Source organism: Petaurus breviceps, unplaced genomic scaffold (genome assembly GCF_028583685.1).
Source record: "Petaurus breviceps papuanus isolate PSGF00001 unplaced genomic scaffold, PetGlider_PUasm1.0 182, whole genome shotgun sequence".
Lineage (NCBI taxonomy): Eukaryota > Metazoa > Chordata > Mammalia > Diprotodontia > Petauridae > Petaurus > Petaurus breviceps.
In genome coordinates this window covers 1,971,197-1,994,291 of record NW_027185786.1, presented here as the reverse complement: position 1 = coordinate 1,994,291, position 23,095 = coordinate 1,971,197, and the positions used below count along the sequence as shown (strand labels likewise).

Here is a 23,095-nt window from a genome sequence, read left to right as displayed (position 1 = left end):
TTCAGTTGGTTGTATCTTCCCTGCCTCTCAGTTCATCTTGACGGTCTGCTAGCCAGAATCCTGAGCAAAGAGAAGTGTCCTGACTCCTCCTGTACTATTTTTTTGTGTGTAGGCCATCACCAAGTTATATTAACAGTCCTATGGTCCCTTGAGCCAATTAAGTCTCAAATTTCATTATTTTCCAAGGAAGAAATTAATAGCAAATAAGAAATAACAGAATTATACAAATTAGGAAAATTTAAAAATAGCAAACATTAAGCAAAAACGGCAAATATTGCCCAAATACCACTCATATCCACCACCAGCAATAAGGAACAATGGCAGCATATATTTACTGAATACTCATAGGCTAGGATGTTTTATTAGAATTTACACATCTCTACTCACAGATCCATTTTTTCACCACCATTTCAAATAAAGAAAATCCACTTATCTTTAAATTTTTTCTATTCTTTACAGAATTAGAAGGGACTCCATTAGTTCATACCATACCTGAACAAAAATTGCCTCTTCATGCCCCAGGAGTCACCATTCTTTTGCTTGAAAATCTCCAGCTGAGGGGTGCCTACTACCCCAAGATAGCCCATTCTACTTTTTTTTTTTTAGGTAATCAGGGTTAACTGACTTGCCCAAGGTCACAGAGCTACTGTCTGAGGCTGGATTTTATCTCAGATCCTTCTGACTCCAGGGCCAGTGTTCTATCCACTGTACCACCTAGCTACCCCAACGGCCCATTCTACTCAGTGGCCCTAATTGTTAGAAAGCTTTTCCTTGTATCAAACCTAAATTTTGTTCATTGCAACTTCTACACTTTGCTCCTCTTTCTGACATCTTGGGCCAAATAGAACAAGTATGTTTCCTATTTCATTTAATAGCCCTTGAAATTCTATAGGACAGTTAGAATGTCCCCTCTCTCCTTTCTTCTTGAATCATTTCATGGATGCTCAGAAGGCATGAATTCAAGGCCCCTGACCATTTTGGTTCCCCTCTTCTAGACACCATCCAATACATGAGCATCCTTCCTGAATGTTGCACCCAGAACCAAACTCAGTGTAGTCTTCTCTCTCCTTCAACAGGACCTTTTGAGTCCATGTGTCTTTGGCTGACTCATTCTCACTTTGAGGATGTTAAACCCAATGAACTTTTTAGGATTTCATTCTCTCTGCCTAAATTCTCATTTGATTTCATAATTTTATTGTTTTGTTATGAGTATTATTCAGGTTTCTTTCCCTCCCCTCTCCTCCTAGATTTGCATTCTACTTTTCCCCAGAGGCTTTTTTGAGGGGAGAAGGCAGGGTAATTGGGGTTAAGTGACTTGTTCAAGGTCACACAGCTAGTAATTGTTACTTGTCTGAGGCCAGATTTAAACTCAGGTCCTCCTGACTCCAGGGAAGGTACTCTAGTCACTGTGCTGCCTAGCCTCCCTCCCCTCCCCCCACCCCCAGCCAGGCTTTTCTACTAGGTAAATTTAACCTGGAAAGACCTGACCCTACTGGACCAGCTTTAACTACTTAGCTCATATTCTAAACATCTTCAAGGGTTCTGATGGGGCAATAAAAGGGGATTCTTGAAGTCTTCTGTCTTTACAATTTGTGGTAGTTAGAAAATACACACAGATAGCATCAGAAAAGAGGCTGTTCTCAAAAGGCATGGCAAGACCAGTAAGAAAGGACCACTGTTTATTTAAGTTATGCATCAACAGAAGATTCACAGTTAGCAATAAAATTGTATTTCAGCAGAATTCCAGGATGACGCTTCCCTGCTCAAACCAACATGTGGCCACAGTATTGCAGAGGTTGGAGAGGATTCAGTCTCTGCTTTTCCTAGCTTAAAAAGGAATTGTGTCCACTCTACATGGTGCATGGCAAATGGCAAGTATGGTTCAGTAAATGAATACTTCACAGTCTTGAGAAGAAAAAAAAAGAGACACAAAAATCCTTTACAGTAATCTGCTGTTGTGGTCTGAGCAGTAACTGAGCATTGGATGGCAGTAGGGGGCCGGAGTGTGGGGGGGAATAATGAATGTGCTAGGCAAGTGGAGGAGCCCACCAACCAGACCACAGTGTGGAAAAACCCAAAGCAAGACAAGGGCTTCTTGGATTTGATCATGGTTCTGTGTGACTAAACATCACAGCTTGCTTTCTTCTAGGCAGCAGCGGCAGGCAGACCAAAGACAGCATCAGGAGACTATAGACTGGGGTTCCATTAGTAGAGACCATCTGGGCTTCCAGGAAGGGGCAGATCCCTCCAAAGAAGAGAAGAGGAAATGTGATGCTTCTTGGTGGCCCGGTCCTTTCTGCACCCAAAGGAAGGATGACCCTCATTCCTACAACATAAGCCTTTCCAGTTTCTTAGGATTCTCAAAGATGCGCAAAGCCCAGGTAATGTGCACACATCTGCCTCAATTCCCTGGGGTACAGTTTTCAGATAGGAAGAGATCTAAAGAAAATAAAGGGTGGGCTGATGACTCACACATACAAAAGAAAGTGAAATCACAAGGAGGATGGCAGCTTCGGCAAACTGAGGAGTTCTGTGGTAAACCTGTTTTACAGCCTGACATTTTATATTCTAACACACAGAATAAACAACCTAATACCAGTATGTTCTTTTACATGACCAATATCCTTTGAATTTCTGAGACATTTGAGGACAACTACTTAGCATTTCATAGGTTAAAAAATAAAGGCAAACTAAATAAGTAGTTCTCAACAGTCTGTACTGGCTGGCTTTCTCGCTTGCAGACTGGCCTGGCCTGGCCAATCATCTGCCCCATCTATTTGCAATGTTCTGAAAAGGATTGTTATTGATCCTTGATACACAATCCAGAGATAGACACACACATCTCAGACAGGCAGCCAGATTCTGATGGGTTTTTCCCTTTACTTCCCACATAAACATAGCACAGCTTTACTATATTCCTTGGCTATGCCAAGGGAAGACAAGGGCATGATGGTTAGAACCCTGAAACTTTCCCCATCAGGCCCTTCCTCTCCCTCCACTGCCCAAAATGAATCATCCATTCCAAAGAGGATGGCTTCCTTGATGTCCCCCAAACAAATCTTGCTTATTTCTCAGTTCTAAGCTTAGGCTTGGGCCACGCCTCCAGTCTTCCCCTATAGAGATCCCCTCCACTGAGTTGCAACTCGTCTCCATGAGGCTTTTCTCACACAGAAGGCCTTCTGGTCTTTAAGTCATCCTGGAGGTAATCTACATACTGCTTTATGTGCATACCCTGAATTTCCAACTCACTAGAATGTAAACTCTTAAGAGGGATGGACTGTCTGTGGTAGCCAGCCTTTCCCTGGAGTGCCACCCAGTGCTATGTGAGCTCCTGGCAGGCTCATTCATGCCACTCAAGGCTCCTTCTAGCCTCTTTTGCTATGAACAGGTACTTTGTCCGTTTTTCTCAGGGGGTGGGAGGTGCTTAACCTGTACACCTTGGCCACATCAGTTTCTGGCCCTTAGAAGCTGTAGCCAAACTTCTCAAGGGGCAGCTGAGGCCCTATAATGAGCAGCTGAACATCCTTGGAGTAGTGAGGATCAGTCAAGTAGGCTGTATGAAATGCATATCTCACGACCTGTTCCTGAATGGAAGTCAGGGAAACTTTGGCACTGAAGACAGCAAACTGCGCTGAAGGAGACTAGCAGGTTCTCCACTATCTGTCCTATTTCTCAAGACTGACATGGAAGTGGGGAACTGAGCTTGGACCACAGGAAGCTTCAGACAACCTGGCCCTTGGGCCTCTGGGCTGCTTGGTGACCTGGGCCCGGGGCTGTCTCTCTTGCAATTTCCAGTTCCTTTAGGGGGCACGGTTAGCACTCCCTGACAAGTAAGCTATAGCTCCAGCCCTTCCTCGAGCACTACTCAGGAGGAAACACCGAAACAACCAGTATGAGTCATAAACAAGTAAATTCATAAAGAGGGCAGGAGAATGGAGATCTGTGTCATCTCGAGCCCATCCCCTAAACTCCCATTGGCAACTGGATGACCTCAGAGTGAGAGTGAGGGAAGCTGCTGATGGGCCACTCTGAGAAGGCCCGAACTGGCTTTTCAGAGAAATCCCCAAGAATGTGCGATGAGGTAGCTTAAAACCAAGCTGAGCTGCTGCTTGCTCTTGACCTCCAAGGCAGCACAGCCCGGTGAAATGCCTCTGGTCAGACTGATCTGAAAAGCCGCCTCTTCCTTCTCTGTCCTCTAACAGGAAGATGTTTATACATTTTTCAAGTTCACCTGTAAAATCCAAGGATGCCAATACTACTCCCATATGACAACCAGAATTCCAAATGGCAAGGTCCTCTAAGGACACGAAGAGTCAGTCTACACGAATTGTGGACATCACTCATGCCTTTAGGAAAAGGAGGAAAAAAGCTGCATAGCTGGCTGGTTATTCCATTACAAAGGTGGGTCTCTTCACTCAAAGTCAACAGCAAGTCATGTCATCATCTCCCTGATGCCATGGTCCTCTTCGAAAACAAAGGACAAACACAACCTGTGAGCAGACCGAGCTGCCTGAATGGGGACCCAGCCAGTTGAGTGGCTCAGCTTGTCCTCTCTCTCTGCCTTTCCTCCTTCTCCTCTCCAAAGGAAGGTAAATTTTGACGGCCATAAGCTGCTCACTTGGAGTTTACTCTCTAGATTCCATTCCTTTCCTTTCCCTTTCCTTTCCTGTCTTGTCCCTTCCTGTCCTGTCCTTTCCTTTCCTTCTTTTCTTTCACAAAGTGAATGTCAATGGCAACTGTTTCTCTTTGGAACAGCAAGCCTGAGGGTCTCCCCTTCCCAGATTGAGGGTTTTTTTTTCCTTTTTTTTTCTAATTAAAGGGGCCTATACACTGAATGGCTGTTGCCTCACTCTCAGTGAGAAAGGCCTAAAAGGGCCAGGGTTTTCCATTGCATCCTGGGTCATCTCCAGTCATCCTGATGAATATTGAGTCACCAGACCCAGATGGCTCTGGAGGAGACAGTGAGACTGGTGACCTTGCACTGCCTTCCCCTACTCAAACCAAAGTCAGATGCAAATCCTGTCATCATCTCCCTGCCATGGTCCTCTTCAAAAATGAAGGCCAAACACCCCGGAAGGGAGTCCTAAGTGCAGGGAGCTGGTGATTACATGGGAATTTGTGGAGAATGGCAATGCGTTTGGAAACAAGATCTCTTTACCCCGCGGAGCAGAGCCTGAAGGAGCAGGTTGGACCACATGAATCCCAAGGTCTTGTCTAGCTCTACGTCCGATGGCTTTTGCCCTTGAAAGAAGACAAGTCTGGTGATTTTGCAAGTGAAAGAACCAGCTGGACTGGCTAGGATAAAGATAGCACGTACTCTGTGGCTCCAGCTCAGGACACCCTCAATCTACAATGTCTAGTACAGGCTTGCCAACGGCTCCCAGCAAACACTGAGTAAAGACAGATGTCGGAAGAGGAAACAAAGACCTAATTCCACTTGTTTTACTACCCATGGAACCTCTTCGGTACAAGGAAGACAATTTTAAAAATTTGATTGAACTGGTTAAAAAAAACTCAACTTTTTTTTAAGACTTTTTTTTTTAGTAGTCACTGGATTGCTAAGTCCACACTATGTAACTTGAAGAAACTTTCTTTGCAGAATCAGGAATCTAAGATTCTCCTAGCTCTAACATTCTGCGGTTTATTCTGGCTTCCAGCATGCTGGGTAGCCTCCCTCTGGGCCTCCACGGCCCCAGCAGCAAAATGATAATCGATCCCTTCTTCTCCCTCTTATGATGTGCTACCCAAGTGGTATCTTAAAGTGCTTTGTGATCCTCAGATACAAGATGCAAGGGAACCAAACAGCACCAAGCTGCATGTCACCATCACTGCTTCACTCCTCATAGGAGTGACTCTTTCTATATTAACACCATAAGAATGATCTGCTGCACCATCTTAATACCTGATACATTTAGGAATTTCAATTTATTGGTTAGTTTAAAAAGACTGAAGAGGAGGGGTGAGACAAGAAGGGGGGGATGCAGATCATGGGAAATCCCAAGACAAGGAAGCATCATCGTATGGCAGCAGGGGCACAGCTGGACAGAGGCCTGCCTAAACCTGGCAGATAGATGCACTGCCTTAGTGCACTTCCCCTGGGAAATTTTTTGGCAATAACCTAATGACCACTTCTGAGTCTCTGGACTAAGCCAAGTTTTCAGAAAAGTAATTCAAGTTCAGGGTTTAACAAATTCGTGTCCTTTGACTTCTCTTTAAACCTGTAATTGCCTGATGGGGTCACCTGCTATTTGCATAGTTTTACAGTCACTTGGCTCCCATGGACTCCCCCAAACATTATTATTTTATCACAGAGTAACCCAAAGAGTGCCAAGCAACTCTAGGAACCAGGAGAGAACAGAGACAAGTAAATCATTATCTGGGGTTTTGAAATAATGCATTTTGCTTCTCTTTGAGAGAACGTCTAGCTAAGGTTAAACAAAAAAAAACCAACCTGTTCATATTCTTGCTAGAATACTTACAAAATTCTAAAGGCAACCAATCCCTTACTTCTTCATTTATTCCAACTCTAATAAAAATGTTTAAACCTGAAAGCTAATTGAGCCAAAAGGCCCAATGAACCATTCCTGCTGAGGTTTCTGGAGAACCTGGATGGAGTTTCCCATCCTCATCTTCTGAATGAAAAAAGAAATGTGAGTACAAAAGCAGAGCTGGCCCTCTGAATGATTCAAGGATTATGTCAAAGGGAAAACCGGTTTATTTACAAAAGAAGTCTCTGCCAGAATGCTAACCCTTTTTGACTTTTTTTATCTAACAAATCAAATACTCTCCACCTTCTGACTTTCTCTCCTTTTGTTTGCAGGGCTTCAGGGTGTTTGTTCCATGATCTTCAAATGACACAATCCCAAATCTTTCCAAATCTCATGATTTTTTTCTTCTTCTGGTAATTTTGTGAGAGTGGAGATAAGCATTTGGCCTCATTGGCAGCTACTTTGGATCTCCAGCTTTTCTGTCTAAAAAAGTGAGACTGTGATTACTACTGCATATGAAGACTGGCCGGTCCTACTGCTCTCCTTTACCTGGAGACAGTAGAAAAATACAGCCACTAATTCATTTCACTGACAAACCATTCCCAATCCCATGCAATGTCCCTGGTGGTTGGGATTCCTCTTTGGATAGAGTTCTTCAGTAAACTGAAAACTAGGGGAAATCTCATCCAGATCTCTTGGGCACACCAAACTAGTGCTTGGTTCTATTAGGATAGCTTATCAGGAAGCCACTCAGCTCCTGTAGTGCAGCGTGAAGGGCACAGCACATGCCACCCTGAGGAAAGACTAAAGGAAGGAATGCGTGCATTTGTGCCATTCCAAGAGAAGGCTGAGGGAGTCAGAGTGGAAGGTAGATTCCAGTTTGAACCAGGCTAAAAATCCATAAGTGAAAGTGGCTATTGATTTTGGCATCAAAGGCATGAAGTAGTCAAAACTCAGCTGCAGGAGGTACCTCCAAGTCGAGACAAAAGCGAAAGGGAAACCAGGGTTCATTCACCAAGTAGGAGACTCCTTGCAAATGGCTCATGACATCAGGTAAACAGTGGACAACCCAGAGTTTTCCTTAAGAGACTGCTCTGAAAGGTTAGCTTCTTAGCTTGTAAAGAGTCAAATCTTCATGGCATTTACATGGCATATTTCTGGGTCCATTCTCTGGCCAATCTGTTGTACCTGGAAGAGAAAGAGCAGAGGTTCTCAATACCTGAGGAGAGGCAAAAAGGCTCCTCTTCTAATTCTCTTGAAAACCCAAGGACTCTTAAGTCACGGAAGCCCCAACGACAACTTAGTTCCGATTTTCTTACCTGTTGGCTTGGGGGGTCCAGCCCAGAAGGCCATTTGTCACTTCCTCAAGGGCCACCCAGTCTATCTCCTGATTCTTTTCCACTATTCTAATATGATGATGTAATATGGGCAGTAGGAAAAGCCCAAGCTGATGTTATCTGAGAATAATGAAAACTGAATTTATATCTGAATACGTAAGGCAAAAACTGTGGTTTGGTCAGGCCCCAGAAAGTGACGTGAAGTGCTAAATTAGAGTCTATTGTGAGAAAAGATGGTAAAAACATCTAGTTTTAATCAGGGAATCCCAGTATAAGCAGCAGAACGTTCTGAGGCTTTTCCCCATGGGACTTTAAAGAAACCTCACTTGGTTAAATCATATTCTCTTTCAAAGAGATTGACATTTATCAGTAATGAACTTAAAGTACTGTTAGGGGTGTTTCTGTAATTCTTGCTACTGAAAGGATGGAATGAGTGTTAAAAAAAAACCAACAGTGAAATTTCACACATTTTTTCATTCACTTAAAAAACAAAGATAAAACACTGAGAAACCAGGCCAGTTAGAGAAATAAACCTAAACATGAAGAGGGCCAGAAAAATATTATCAAAGGGAAAAAATAAAAGGCTGTCCGCTGTCCTCCAGAATTCAGTGAGCAATGTTGCTGCAAAGAGTCCTCCATGCACCTGCCTTTTTTCAGGTTTTCACACAAGACGTCCAAAACGAGATGCCAAACTGATGTCCAACAATCAACACCTTCTAGTCGATAACAAACAGCTTGGGCTCAGTGATGAGAACCAGCGGGGAGAGTGGAGGTGCAGCCTCAAGGACTGGGCCTAAGGCCGAGGCCCAGGAATGGAGGCACCAGGGAGGCAACGTTTGGACTCCGGGTCACGAGCCTCCAGAACAAGCCAAAGTGGAGAGCTGCTTTGCCTGACTACGCACCTTTGCTACAAGGAAGTGGGGATGGGTGGGAGGGAGAGAAAATAAATACTGTTCATTTTTTTTTTTTAAATAACCTCTCCTCTAGATGTTTTAAGAATGGTCAATATCCAACTGGGCCAGCTACTGTTATCAAGCTTTTTTTTCCCGAATTCAATTTATCCTTGAAGTTATAATTAATATTGAATATCAACTCCCCCTCCCAACTTTGCAGCCCCTCTCTGAGGGTCCCCAAAAGAGCTCTGTCCATTCATTCTCAGGCATTTTGCCTCAAGCACCTGCTGTCAGTCTTTGGGTTCTGCTTTTTATGCTTTAATTCAATCACAAAGGCCTTCCCAGATTTCTTCATATTTATTTTCTTTATATTTACATTATATTCTATATGTGCTGGTCTTAATGGCATAATATAATTCCCTTAAATCAATGTACCACAATGAATTTAACCATTCCACTACTGTCTAACATTTGGGTTATTTCGGGGGCATTTTTCCACTTACAAATGAACCTGTTATGAAAATCTTTGAACAGATAGCTTTAAAAAAAAATTGTTTTGGTAACACTTTCAGGGTGTATTGCAAACAATGGAAATACCGAGTCAGAGTGTGATTTTTTTTTTTTTATAATTTTAACTGCCAGATTGTTGTCCAAAAATATCGTACAAGTTTGTGATTCTATCAGCAATCAATGAATGTGTTCCCGTCTTCTCGAGGCCACACAAAGTTTGACACCTTGTTTGACACCCATACTACTGTTTCCATGCTGTGTCTGGTGTGGATTCTGCCAGGCCAGGTGCTGAAGTGACAAGTGGTGTTTGCCGTGTGAATGTAGTCACAATAAGAAGACAGAGTCAGTCAGGGATGGTGAGCTCAGTAGCTTCTAAAACCTAATACTAGCCAACCAATGTGTGTGTTTGTTGTTCATGGCACATCTCTGGCCACATCTCACCAGGATTCCTCTATTCAGCTTATAAAGCCCTGTCTTCTCTCTACCCTCCTGGCCTCACTGGGTGTTAACTTCCCTTCCCACACTCTCTGATTCACCCAAACTGGTCTTCCCTCTGCGTCACTTACCACATCAAACCATCTCCCATCTCCAGACCCTGCCAGGAACGCTCGCCCTGATCACCTCTTTCTCTCCTCTTTAAGCACCACCTTCTGCAATGAAGCCCTTCTTGATGTCCCTGGTCCCTCCCCAGTGCTCTCCCTCCTAAACTATCTTGTGTTTAACTCCTCCAGAGTTACTTATGTTTATTCATTTTATTTTATGCTGAATATATTTTTAAATGTACTTGTTATCTCCCCCATCCTTCTCTGTACTTGTACCCCAGTGCCTAGAACAGAGCATGGCACATGGCAGGCTTGTGGGCTGACTGAAATGCCCATAATGCTCTCTGCCACAGGAACCCCGAAGAACCCTGGTTCTTGGTCCTCCATCTGCCAGCCAAACTTAGCAGGACCATTTGGGTGAAACATTTTTCAAATTTTCACGATTTCCACAGTGGCAGCTGGTGAGTTACAGAGAAGGGTGACTTGCTTCTGAAGCAGCTGACCATTCTCTTCTTCTACCTTAAAGCCATCAGACAGATCATTGGAGACAGACCCAAACAGACCCCCTGTTTATAATTCATGCCTCCATCCACTAGCCTACACAGTCTTTTTGCCAACTGACTGTAATAGTTTGGTGAATTTCTTGCAAAACAGACCTGTCATCGGTGACCTGTGGTTCAGTCATTATCCCTTAAAAAGAAGGGGTGAGGAGTAACATCCTGTGCAGGTAAACCTGAGGACAAAAGGGGGCTTGCTCAAGGACTGGCACTTGTTCAACCAATTACAGGAAAAACGAGAAGCAAAGTGAGGGCTTACTTGTCACGGTCTGCTTTGTAGGTGTGAGCTATCTCAGGAACCAGAGGGTCATCAGGGTTGGGGTCACAGAGCAGGGAACAGATGGATAACAGAACTAATGGAAAAAGAAGAGTTGAATTAGCAACTGTTCTGTGTCCTGGCAGCACTGCCCCCGCCCCGCCCCATCGGCATTCCAGGGATTTCAGGGTCTGCTGGAGTAACTATCCTTTAGAACTCCTCTATCCTCCATGATTTGCCCAATCCAGACGCCTCATAATGGGCACTCACTGGTCACTGGCATGCCCTTCTGCCTCTCCTGGAGCCTGCATTCCCCACAATGAAGCTCTGTTCTCTGACAAGCTTTCTCCCCTTTTCTCCTCCTCCTAACCTCTTAACTACATTCCCCCTCTAGCTCTGAGAACAACAATCAAATCAATACCTCCAATGCTGGAGAGGACTGACTGCCCAGGGGTTCACCCCAAGCCCCCTCCCTGGCAGCCACCCCATCCCCCAATGGGGCATAAGCCGTCAGAGGACAGAGGCTTTCTTTCTGCTTGCATCAATAGCTCCAGCCCTTGGCACGGTCCCTAGCACATCACAAACACTTTCACAAATGCTTATTCATCCTTTAAAATACAGCAACATCATGAGAAGTTAGCGCACAGTTGGAGTCTGAATGGTGAGGCCACCTTTGCTGCTAACTCACTGAGGAGATCTAGGGGCCATCTCGAAAGTTCTCTGGGCCTGTTTCTTCTGCTGTCACCTCAGAAACGAGTTATCTCACACTTTAGCTCAGCAGTCAGCAGACATGGCCAAAAGGCTGTAACCGACAAAGCAGGTGGGAAGACATTCGTTTTTGCTCAACACTCAAGCTGCTCCCTCATCCAGACACAGTGGGAGGAGTCCCTGTTCATTATTGTGGCTGAAGGTGAGAATAAGGAAGGGACTGATTGCCCAGCTACTGTGGGAAAGCCCAGGTCTGAAGGCAGAGGAGTAAGGAAGGTCAGGCCAGTGATAGAAGCCATTTCACCTGCTGCCGCCAGTCATCAATTCCTCCTCCTCCTCCTCAGGGGCAAGTAATGGGGCTGGTGGGGACTAATGGGGGTGGGGAACCATAAGTCTAATAGAAGGAAAGGACCTTGGAGTTCACCTGGTACAACACCTTTATTTTACAGATAAGGAAACTGAGGCAGAAAGAGGGGAAATGCTTTACTGGAGGTCACAGTGAGAATAATAATGACAGTGATGATATCAGTTAGTGTTTGAGAGCCTCCCAATCCCTCCCGGATGTGGGAACTGCCATCCTCAGTCTGATAAGGAGCTTTGCTGGGATCCAAGCCCATGTGTTAGGGAGGTGATCTCACCTAGAACTAGCATTATCTTCAGCAGCAGTGGGATTGTGCTTCATTTTCACTTTGTTGCCACAGAGATAAAACAGTGGCTACTCTAAGTAAACACGGCTGTGTCTAAATAAGAAAAAAAAACTGAGTATTTAAATAAAGAAGGTTATATGAGAAAATGCATGTGAAGATCTGGGTTCACTTTGAGCCTGACATTAGCTAGAGATGTGGGCAAGTCACTTAATCACTGAGGACCTCAGGCAACTCCCAGGCCTTAACTACAGCCTCAGAGGTGGGTTTCTGCACTGGTGGAAGAAACTCCCCAAGTTAAAGAAACCAGAGACCTTCCTGGAGAGGTGAAAAAAGAATAAACTGCCAAATTGTATTTTTTCCTTTCCTGGGTATAAAGTGCTAAATGTTCCTGAATATTAAGACTTCTGTCTTCAAGAAACACCTCTCTTAGATTCAGCTTGGGGAAGTCCCAGGGGAAACGTCAGCAGCATTCAAACATGTAACAACAAAACTTTTACAAGTGTTCTCCTCTTTTCACTAGTGCCTCGAGCTAAGATTATGCGTTCGTGTACACTGTTTCCATCTTGCATGGTCCTAGCTCTATCCAAGCTGCTCCCCACCTTAGACTGTGAGCTCCTGGAGGGCAGGGACTGGCTGACCGGTTATACCTTTCTCTGAATCCCCAGAACTGAGCACAGTGCCTGCTATATAATAATATATATAATAATAATATTAATAATGCTTAATAAATGCTTGCTGGATGGTTAGTAGCTGGCAAGTGACATATATCTCTATATATGCATGTACACACCCACACATATACGCATATATATACATAACGTGTGCACACACACGTACACATGCTCATCCTGGAGAGAGCAGGATTTTACTTGAGACCTAGAGGAAGCCAGGAAGGCAGGAGGAGAGAGAAGGGAGAGCATTCCAGACACGGGGGATGGCCAAAAGTCCAGGGTCAGTGGACTGAAGAGGATGTGTCAGGGAGGAAGGCGTAAGAAGACAGGAAAGGTGGGGGAGGCAGGCTGTGAAGGGCATTTTGCATTTGCTCCTAGAGATGATAGGCAGCCACTGGGGTTTATTGAGTAGGAGGCAGGAGGTGAAAGAGGTAAGTGCATGTGATGTGGGCACTTTAGGAGAATCACTTCGGTGGCTAAATGGCATATGGATTGGAATGGGGAGAGCCTGGAAGCAGGCCAACCCACCGCCAGGCTACTGCGATGGTCCAGGTAGGCAGGTATGATATGGGAGGTGAGGGGCAGTGGGAAATCCAGAATGACTCCTAGGTTTCGAGCCCAAGGGTCTGGGAGAATGGTGATGTCCTCTACACTAATAGGGAAGTAGCAGGCACGGGGTGGAAATGAATTCTGTTAGGGGCATGCTGTGTTTGAGACCTCTACTGGACATCTCATTCAAGACATCTGACATAATCTTGCCCTGGGTTCAGGAAAAGCATCACTTCATCTTCTCCAACAAAGTTATTTCAGCCTGAATAAAGCCTGCTAAGCAGTTACTCTAGGCTTTCAGCCCTGTTCTTATCAATTTACCTCTGGATTAGCTAATGTGCCTCTTCTTGGGGACCTTGTAAGTCCTCCAACCCACCTAAATCCTACTGCTGACCAAACAGCTTCAATATTTCCTAACAGGAATTGTCTATCCTTAGTCACATACTAGTTGGGCCTGTGTCTATATTTAATGCATTTCAGTTCATTAACAATACAGTTATTCTTTCCACGTTGTGGGAACAAGGGTACCTTCTTGATCTGAAAAATCCTCATAAAAATCTTTGGCTCTCCCTTCATACCAGAGAAGGTCTGATTTTTTTTCTTTTTCTTAATAGGGTGTTTACAGTACCTTATTGTAAAATTTGGGTTATATGTCTGGTCATAGGCTATATTATAAAATCTATACGTATATTTTATGCATTTCTGAGTTTCTAAACTTTTTCCATGTCATCTACAGGCCTTTGCATATTGTCCGCAGCTTCCACAAAACTCCTAAAAAATTCCCATTTAATTTCTTACGCCCACCTGCAATATGTCAAAACTGCAACGGGGAAAATCACAATGTGGAAGGGGTAACTGTATTTACCTTTATCAAGAATAACTTACATCTTAATTATTCTTGCCCCATCTCAGCAGATATACTCTCACACCTTGGTATGTTCATCACCCAGAGGAATAGAAACATACTTCAATTTCAATGTGTTATTGCTTTCTCTAGAAACTCTTTAAATTGGGTTCACCAGAAGCAGGGTTTGCATAAGCCCCCAAAGGACGAAAGGCTTTTCTGACCCCTGCTCTCCAATGTCAGATGACAGGTGATGGATGGAATGTTCCATCCAGTCCTACTGAGACAGGTCGTAGCAAATGGCCATCAGTGAGTCTACATCCCTTTTTCATTCCTACCTTTTGATACTGTTAATGCTGGCGACCACTGAGATCTTAGGATGTCAAGACAGATACTGCCATTGCTGTTGATGTTAGGGTGATAAATTTTGGTTGTAAAAGCAACCTGAAGGATAAAAGATCAAAAGCTAAGATTAGGAATGATGCTATCACAGACCTGAATCTGCAGAAACAGCGAAGTTAAAATGAAAAGCTCTATCAGGAAGGACGTAGGTAGCTAAAAGCAGCCACACATCCGGTCTCAGGCCTCCCTGGGGGCAGGAGGTTCAGACAGGAAGGGGATCCTTCTCCTCCTCCTGCTCTGGAGCAGTCCTTGTACTTAAAGAGTAGATGAAGCCTAGGGAGCTGGCAAGGGGAAACCAGAGAGGACCCCCCAGGTCTGTCCCTGAAATAAACACTTCTCCTGGGGTTCCCTGAAAGGGAGCTGAACTTGCTGGGGCTCACTTTGTCCACTTTGTCCACGGACAGACCAGACCTACTCCTAGGAGGGGGGAAATATCAACCCAGAGATTCTTATCAATACCAACACCATCACTACCACAGGAATAGAAGACTGTATGACTAGGGGCTCAACACTGGGCTAAGAACTCAGGAGCTCTATCACCAAAACACCCTTGGGAAAACCAAGTTACCTTTCCCCATTGCTTGCCATGTTCTCCCTCCTGAATGACCAACTGACCATACAGGGAGGCTGTGGGGAACATACTTTTGGAGTGAGAGAAACCAGTGAACACTACTACAGTTAGAGGAAATCTACTGTCCTTATGAGAATAAAGTTTTACTGAAAAATGATCACAATCATGGCTAAGACCAGGAAATTAAGGCAGTGCAGTAAAGAAACCTGTAAGAATTACGTTTTTCTCTTTTTTTCTCCTACTTATTTTAGCCTAAGGAAGTACAAACAAAATGAGTTGCTGTTCCTGCCATCTTTCTTCTAAGTAAAATAAAAACAGGCACAAAATTACCTTGATAAAAGATGGATCACTGAAATGTTTTAAGCTCGTCAGGGCTCTCCCTACACGGAGGGGGTTAAGGGCATTAGAAAGGAGAACTGGAACAGGAATGGTACTAGACTTGATATCACAGGGCTTGGTTCAAATTCTACTTGGCCATTTTTACTACCTGGGACAAGATTTTCCCATCTGTAAAAATGATGGAGGCAGATCCACTGATCCCTTCTGTGGGGTCACAGCTCTGCTAGTCATTGGCTCTGGGACCATGCACAATTCAGGTCACCATCTGAGAGCTCTGCACACAAGCCCTACCAATCTCACAGGGCTTCTGTGAAGATCACAGATTTAGCACTGGGAAGGGCCTTGGAGATCCAGTTCTGGAATTCTCAACCTGGAGTTCATGAATTTGGCTGGGTTGTTTTTTTTTTAATGTTTTGATAACTGGTTTCCTTTGTAATCCCATGTTATTTTATTTTATGCTTTTAAAGCCATTGTTCGGAGAAGGGCTCACCAAACTGCCAAAGGGCCTATGGCTCCCCTAAAGGTGAAGAATCCCTGAATTCAAATTACAGATGAGGACACTGAGGCTAGGGAGAAGTGGTGGCTCCTCCAAGGTCAACAGCAGCCTGGAGATTTTAACCAGGTCCACTTGGTTCCAAATTCAGTGCAATTTCCACAGTGCCACAACCACTCTGCCTCCCTTAGGTGACCATAAAGTAACAGTAACATTTGAGGAGTTAAGAGCAGCCAAGCAGGAGGGTGTGCAGTAGAGGGCTGGTAGCAGGGCAGGTGCACACACCACCTTGGGAGGACTGCCCAGCCCTTCAGTCCCCTGCCTTCTACTCTCCCGGCAGCAACAATGGGCAACCAGGCACAGCGGGACTGAACCACTCCTTAGAATGATACTTGTTGACTATATTCATAACTGGAAGGAATGCTAAATTTCAGCGAGAGGTTAGCAAAAATAAAGATGCAATTTTTTCCCCCATCCAAGTTCCCCTTGGGGGGGTCTCCAGACCTCAGGTTAAGAACTTCTGCTCTAAAGTAATGTCCACAAGCCATGGGAAGATCTATCATATCCAAACTTACTTTCTAACACAGGAAAGGGCAGTGGTGTTTCAATGGATGATTTTATTCTTTCACCCTCCTGTTTTATGAATTTAACAATCAGAGGCTCCAATGGCTGGGAGATCTCTCTAGAGATTATTAACTCTTCTCTTGTTTTTCTAGGAAGGTATCAACTGCTAACATGGTTCAGAGTGGAAAGCATTTCTCCTATTCTTAATCAACGAAGTCGTTCATGATGGTGATGTAATAGGAACACTGAGATACCTTGCCCACATTGGCCAAGGAAGGGAATGGCAGAGATAGAGGCATAACCTAGGCTTTATTCGGTTACCTTAATATATACATGTATTCAAAACTATTCACAATAATCAATATGCTTTAAGAAGGGATAAGGACTAGCTCTGCGATTTCAGTGGTATAGGGAACTTTGGGTAAGGAAACTCCTTCTACCAAAGCAGACTAGTTAGCACCTTTTTATAACACTGAGAGACTAGGAGACTTAGCCAGGGTGAAAAAGCCTGAGGTATCAGGAGTGAGCCTGGACCCCAGGGCTTTCTGATTCTGGCCTCAGCTCTCTCCTCACCACATAGCAATGTGGATATTTTAATAAACTAGAAGATAACAACTTATGCATTATTCCCTTTGGATCTGGCTATTGTCCCCTTTCTGATCCATTTGCCCATTTGTGGCTATATCCCATATACTTGTAGTTGTAGCTCATGTGTGTAAACTGGTTTTCTCTTTCTGATTTCTCTGTTTTGCATTATTTTGCATCTTTCTATATTCATGTTCCTTAAATTTACCACTTTCGGTAATACAGAAGTAGTAATGACATATCACAATTTGTATGAACATTGGACATTACTTGTTTCACTGGACATTTAGGTTGTTTCCAGATTTTGGCCACTACGAATAATGCAACTACATGTAATTTTTGTACAGATAGGTTTCCCCCCCTTTATAATTAAATCTAGGTTCAGCACTTCTTAATCTGTGTGTCTTGGCCCCATGTGCTGAAGGGGTTGCTGGTAAAAACAAGATTAAGAAGCCCTGCTCTAGACTCATAGAAAAGATGTCATTGTTCCACTGATAAAGGGTCTGAGGGAAGATAAAATGCTACTGGAGGATAGTAAGCTCTAAAAAAAAATAATAACTGCCAATATAATCACAAACGATCTGGATAAGGAAGGTAAAGACAAACTTCAAGAAAAAAAAGATTCGGGTAAAACCATTCAAGGAGTTTTTTCTAAGTTCAGGTTTTTGAGTTATGTTCAAAATATGGAACCGAGAGCATGAAACTACCAACAAGCAGAAAGGAGGGGTACCTCTGAGAGCAGAGTTAGGAAGGCTAACACCCAGCATGGGCTAAGGTTTGTAGAGAATGTTTTATAACAATAACAAGGTGGTTTTCAAAGGTTTGTTTGAAGGGGGGAGAAAGGACAAAGAAACGTCAAGCCACTCAGAGGCTCGGGACAGATGGTATATTGTTCTCAGACTGACAACAGAAACAATGCTGAATTATGCAATATCTATGTGGCTTTTGTCTTCTAGATCAAGGAGAATGGCCTTCAAACAGAAAATCTTGGTGAAGAAGCAATGAAGCCCAGAATCAGGTAGTGAAAAGGAGACAGAGCCTCGATGTTTCAAGTTAATTTAAATCTCTTGGTAGCAAAGAGTTACAATCCAGGTATTGAGGGAAAAATGTATAGACCCCCTCTTCCCCCCAAAAAAACCCACCACTTGCTGCTGGCAATTATGGGAAGGTGAAGAACATGGGAGATGTGCCACAAAATCAGCACCTACTACATGCCAAGCGCTGTGCTAAGACAAACGAACAAAGGCACTGATTTGTAAAATCTGGAAAGTTTAGAGCACCCAGCTTAATGCGGACATCTACCCTCGGTGAGCATTCTGGAATTGTGTCTTTCCTTTTTAATAATTATCATCGGACCACGTACAAAGAGGAGAGAGAACATCCCACCGCCTCTCTGGATTGGCTCATCCTCGGTGCACATCAGGAAAACACTCCCAACACCCTGAAGGGCGTCCAAGGGCTCTACGGGCTCTGGAGGTAGGAAGACCCAAGTTACAGTCTGACCTCAGGCACTGACCAGCTGTGTGATCCAGAGCAAAGGGATTTGTTGTCCAGGTGTCGCCTGTCTGCCTCAGTTTCCTTATTTGTAAAACGGGAATAACAACAGCACTTCCCTTCTCAGGCTGCTTCCCTTCTCAGTTAAAAAGCATTTAGCACAGTGCCTGGCACAAAGGAAGTGCTATGTGAGCATTAGCTCTTATGATCATCTGAATCTTTAGCAAACATCTGACAAAATCTCCCGTGATCCTCTCATACAGGGATGTGGGCTGGATGGTCACGCAGGGAGAAGCTGGCTGAGCACCCCTGCCCAGAGTGCTGATTAGCAAAGTCAAGGCAAAGCTGGAGAGAAGTCTCTGGAGGTATTTCAGGGGCAATGGCCGTGGCCCTGCCTTGTCCAATATAAGAATGCTCGACAGTGACTCGGATGTAGAAAGAACAGGCATGAATATCAAATGTATGGATGAAACAACTGAATTGGGATCCCAAAGAACTACAAGCTTGAGAGGCGAAGATCAAATCTAAGAACAAGTGCAATGTTCTGCACCTAAGTTTCAAAATAACAACAAAATCTCTTTCTTTGACAGTAGTTTATGCAAAAAAAGACAAAGGGTTTTGGTTGACTGAAAGCTCAATGGGAATGGCAGGGCTACCAAAAACCCAAAACTCCAATGCAATCTTGGGTTTCATTAATAAAGGCATACTCTTCTGAATAAAGGAGGTAATCATGATTGTTCCATACTCTGGATCAGGAGAATCACAGCTAAACTGCCACGTTCACTTTTAGAAAGACACTGACATGTTGGAAGGGTGGTGAGAAGAGTGGAACACTAATGCATTGTTGGTGGAGCTGTGAATCAAAGCAATAATTTTGAAAAAGCAATTTGAAATTATGCAGATAAATCGACCAAAATGTCCGTACTCTTGGATCCTGAGATTTCATTACCAGGCTTACTGCCCTCTAAGGGTCATTGATAAGAAGAAAATGCCAGGTACACCAAAATATTTACAGAAGCACTTTTTGTGGTAGCAAAATATTGGAAACAAAGTAGAATCCCATTGATAGGGAAAAGGCTAAATTGTGGCACATTAATATGATGATATATTACTGTGCTATAAGAAATGATGAAAATGAAGACTACAGAGAGGTATGGAAAGATTGATACAATCTGATACAGAGTCAAGAAAGCAACATACACAATGACTACAATGTAAGCAGAAAGAGTAGCCACCACCAAAAAAATCAAGTGAATGTTGCAAAATCACAAAAAATAAACTTGGCCCCAAAGAAGAGATATAAGAAGAGGCCTGTGGAGGGGGAGATCCATCAATATGACAGAGCATAGATATTTTCAGACCTTTTCAATGTACTGATCAATTTTGCTGATGTTTTCCTCCCCCCGCCCTTTTCCTGCTTGGCACTGATTTAATGAATTTAAATTTTTATAAAGCATTTATTATATGAGGTAGACTGCTGAGAGGGAGAAGGGAGATTGGGAGAAGTTCCAGTTATAGAAAAACAAGGACTATCGAGGAACACTGATGGACTACAACTTATCCAGTGGACATAGAGCAAGTAAAAACCCCTGTTTGTAAACAAAGTCCCATGAGATGTGGCTGATGTCCTCATACAAAGGGTTTAAATGCAGGATGAAGCTTATTCTGAGAACTTACCGAGCCCAGAGCTAGGGCCGGTGGGCAGAAGCTACAAGATGAAACAAGATGATGAAGAATTTTCCAAAAATCATTTTTGTCCAAAAGACGCAATGGATGGCTTGTAAAGCAATAAGTGCCCTGGCCCTGCAGGGGCCTATGAGCAACACAGGCATGAGACGTCCATGATGCCCAAGATGCCTGGGTGTCTGCATGGAGAATCCTACATGCAACCAATCTTGGTGTCCATGACTTAATGAGCCAGCCTCTGGGCATGGAAATCACAGCCACGTCCTTCACTCTCTCTTTATCACTGGTGAGTTTTTCCTGTCTATTCTCAATGCTCTTTAAAGAAAGTTTTCATTTTGTTCTACTGTGGAAGGAGACAGAGAGGTGATGGTTACCTTCCTATCACTGAACCATTTACCTTTTAGCTTCCTTTGCTAAATTACTGCCAGTTTATTGGAGATATGGTCTTTAAACAACATCTGAAGTACATGGTTAATGGTGGAGGCAACATGTCTTCAGGACACCAAAAATTGTCATTTTTTTGTCTAACCAAGCTACCTCTGGTGTTCAGATCCTAGTCCCTACACTGCATGACAAAGCTGGAGAAGGCGGGTATCTACAAAGGTTTTACATTTCTGTGGTTTATCACTGGCAGTGTCCAAGGCAGGAGGCAGCCCATCCTCTCCACTGGAGCCCACAGAAGTCACACTCAATGCCAAGTAGAGAGACCAAGGAGCAGGTAACTATACCCACATTTTAAGTCTCAGTTATGATGAATATGAGGGATATCTGAAGCATGCCATGGCTGGGCCCAACAGTGATCTGCAAAGCAATATTGCCCACAGACTGTGCCTAGAGCCAGAAGACACAGCTCTGTAGCTGTGGGAACATGTCAGGCTCTGGCACTGTCAGGGGTTAGCAACATATTAAAACAGTCTGTCTATGGAAGCTTCAGGGTGGGACTACCCTGGACCCCGGCTTTATGTAGTCTCCTATGGTGACAGTCCACAAAGGCCATGTCTACAGGGAGATTCTAGGGCCTGGTGGTTAGGAAGAGAAGACCCAAAGGACAAAGTATGTTGATGGCTTCATTTCTCTCTTGGTGACCTTATGCCTTATGTTAACAGGACATCTATCTTGAAGTCCAAACTTCATTGATAAAGGTTGAGGGTTGAGGAGGGAGCTACGGTTCTGCTCTCACTGCAGGATAAGTGAAGAAATGGGTCACACAACTGAAGCAGGGGATGAGAAAAGAGGAGATAAGGAATCTACAACAAGAAACAGAGTCAGACTGAAACCTGCCCCAGCACTGTAACTAGTATGGGGCAGATGGGGCTTCATCTCTGGGTAATGGTGAGAGGAAGGGGAAGAGGGCAAAGTCTCTCCTAGGGAAACCTGCTTGCTGCCTGGGGTGACAGCCATCCCCAGTGTGGCACAATTCTGTTCTCCCACCATCCCTGCCCTGGCCACCACACCCAGACTGCTGAGACCTCCACAGAGGCAAGGACCAGACCACCGCCTCTCCAGGCACCCATGACTGGACTGCTGGTTGTACCTGCCACCCCTCCTCCCACCCTCTCATCCCCCCCAAATCTCTGTCCTCATCCCAGGTGAAAAAGGTCCTAGTTATGGTGGTAACCTCATCTTCAGGATGCAAAATTGTATCAGTGATTGAAATAAAAAAAATCTGTCAACTGAACTGTCCTACAGCCCAAGTTAATCCAGCTTTTCCCTGTGGGGATGGAGGCAGCGTCCCCATTGCCGTTCCAGGGAATCACTTTAAAATCCACTTATCACGGGTCCTCCTTTGTCTACAAATGTCAGCCAAAGTCAACGAGACCCTTCCTTACCTTTGGCGGTTTGAAAGGGTAATCTGTAGGGAAGTGAATAGTCAGGAAGAAAACACCACCTTGGTAAGGGCTATCATTCTAGAATGACAAGACATCAAACACACGCCAATTAGAAGAAGAAAAAGAAATGTCAAATGAAAAGGGAAGGCCAAAGCAGGGAACTTAGCAGCTGGTACGTACCGGGCCCATGATGGTGGCCTGCCAGTGGAATACTGAAAAACAGAGAGAGAGATAATGATATAATAAATCCATGAAATTCGTAACCACTTAGATAAACACTCCAGTTCCACCATAATGCACTGATCCTCGTATAGCTTTTCACACACAATTGCGAGTTTTTCTTTGTTTTGATCAATTCTTACACTGCTAACTGTAAACTCATGTCCAGACTCCTTGTTAGGGGCAGCTAGGTGGTACAGTGGGGAGAGCACAGGGCCTAGAGTCAGGAAGAGCTGAGTTTAAATCCAGCCCCAGACACTGATTTAGCTGTGTGACCCTGAGCAAGGCACTTCACCTTTGTTTGCCTCAGTTTCTTCATAATGGCACCTAACTCCCAGGCTCAAATGAGATACTAACTGTAATGCACTGAGCACAGTGCCTGGCACAGAGTAAGTACGATATAAACATTAGCTATTATAATTATAATTATTGTTTCTTAACAGAGAACCCTTTTTCCCTTGGTCCATTCCAAAAGGCTTCTGCCCAAAATATTTCTCCCAAAACCAACCTTAAATCACTTGAGGTGAAGGACTATTTCTTCTCTGTTACGAATATTTGCCCCATGGTGCCATGCACTGTGCCATGGACTCTGGGATTCAGCTAAGAAGTTTTCCAAGTTTTTCTTGTTTCCCTCTCTCTTCATAGATGTTTTTGGTGGAACTTTTTAAACCCAGCTCCCGCCCAGGGATTCAACCTCTTCAGTGATAAGACACTTAGATTTCCTCACTTTCTGTTGATTCCCATTTTAATTTTTGGCACTACCTAAGAACTTGAGCTAACCTATTCTGGCTTTTGTTCTCCTTCCCATTTCTGGACCAGCTCCTCTCCACTCACCTGACACTGCAAAAGAGAAAGGCAGGCAAGAACATATATATATATATATATATATATATATATACACACACACACAT

At 44.0% G+C, this 23,095-nt stretch overlaps 1 protein-coding gene across 4 annotated transcripts in view; it reads right to left on the bottom strand.

Moving 5' to 3' along the window:
• Positions 1–1,662: 1,662 nt before the first annotated feature.
• UBE2D4 (ubiquitin conjugating enzyme E2 D4) overlaps positions 1,663–23,095 on the bottom strand; it is a 36,139-nt gene continuing 14,706 nt past the window's right edge. The window contains exons 3-7 of one of the 4 annotated variants that reach the window (XM_069087566.1): positions 22,146–22,177; positions 21,966–22,043; positions 14,341–14,446; positions 10,587–10,680; positions 1,663–7,676 (exon numbers count right to left, since the gene is read on the bottom strand). In XM_069087566.1, the coding sequence (XP_068943667.1) occupies positions 7,631–7,676; positions 10,587–10,680; positions 14,341–14,446; positions 21,966–22,043; positions 22,146–22,177 (356 nt within the window). In that variant the 3' untranslated portion in view covers positions 1,663–7,630. Of the gene's footprint in view, positions 7,677–7,722; positions 8,733–10,426; positions 10,504–10,586; positions 10,681–14,340; positions 14,447–21,965; positions 22,044–22,145; positions 22,178–23,095 lie in introns of those variants that run through there. The other 3 variants (XM_069087567.1, XM_069087565.1, XM_069087568.1) reach the window with 3 other exon arrangements.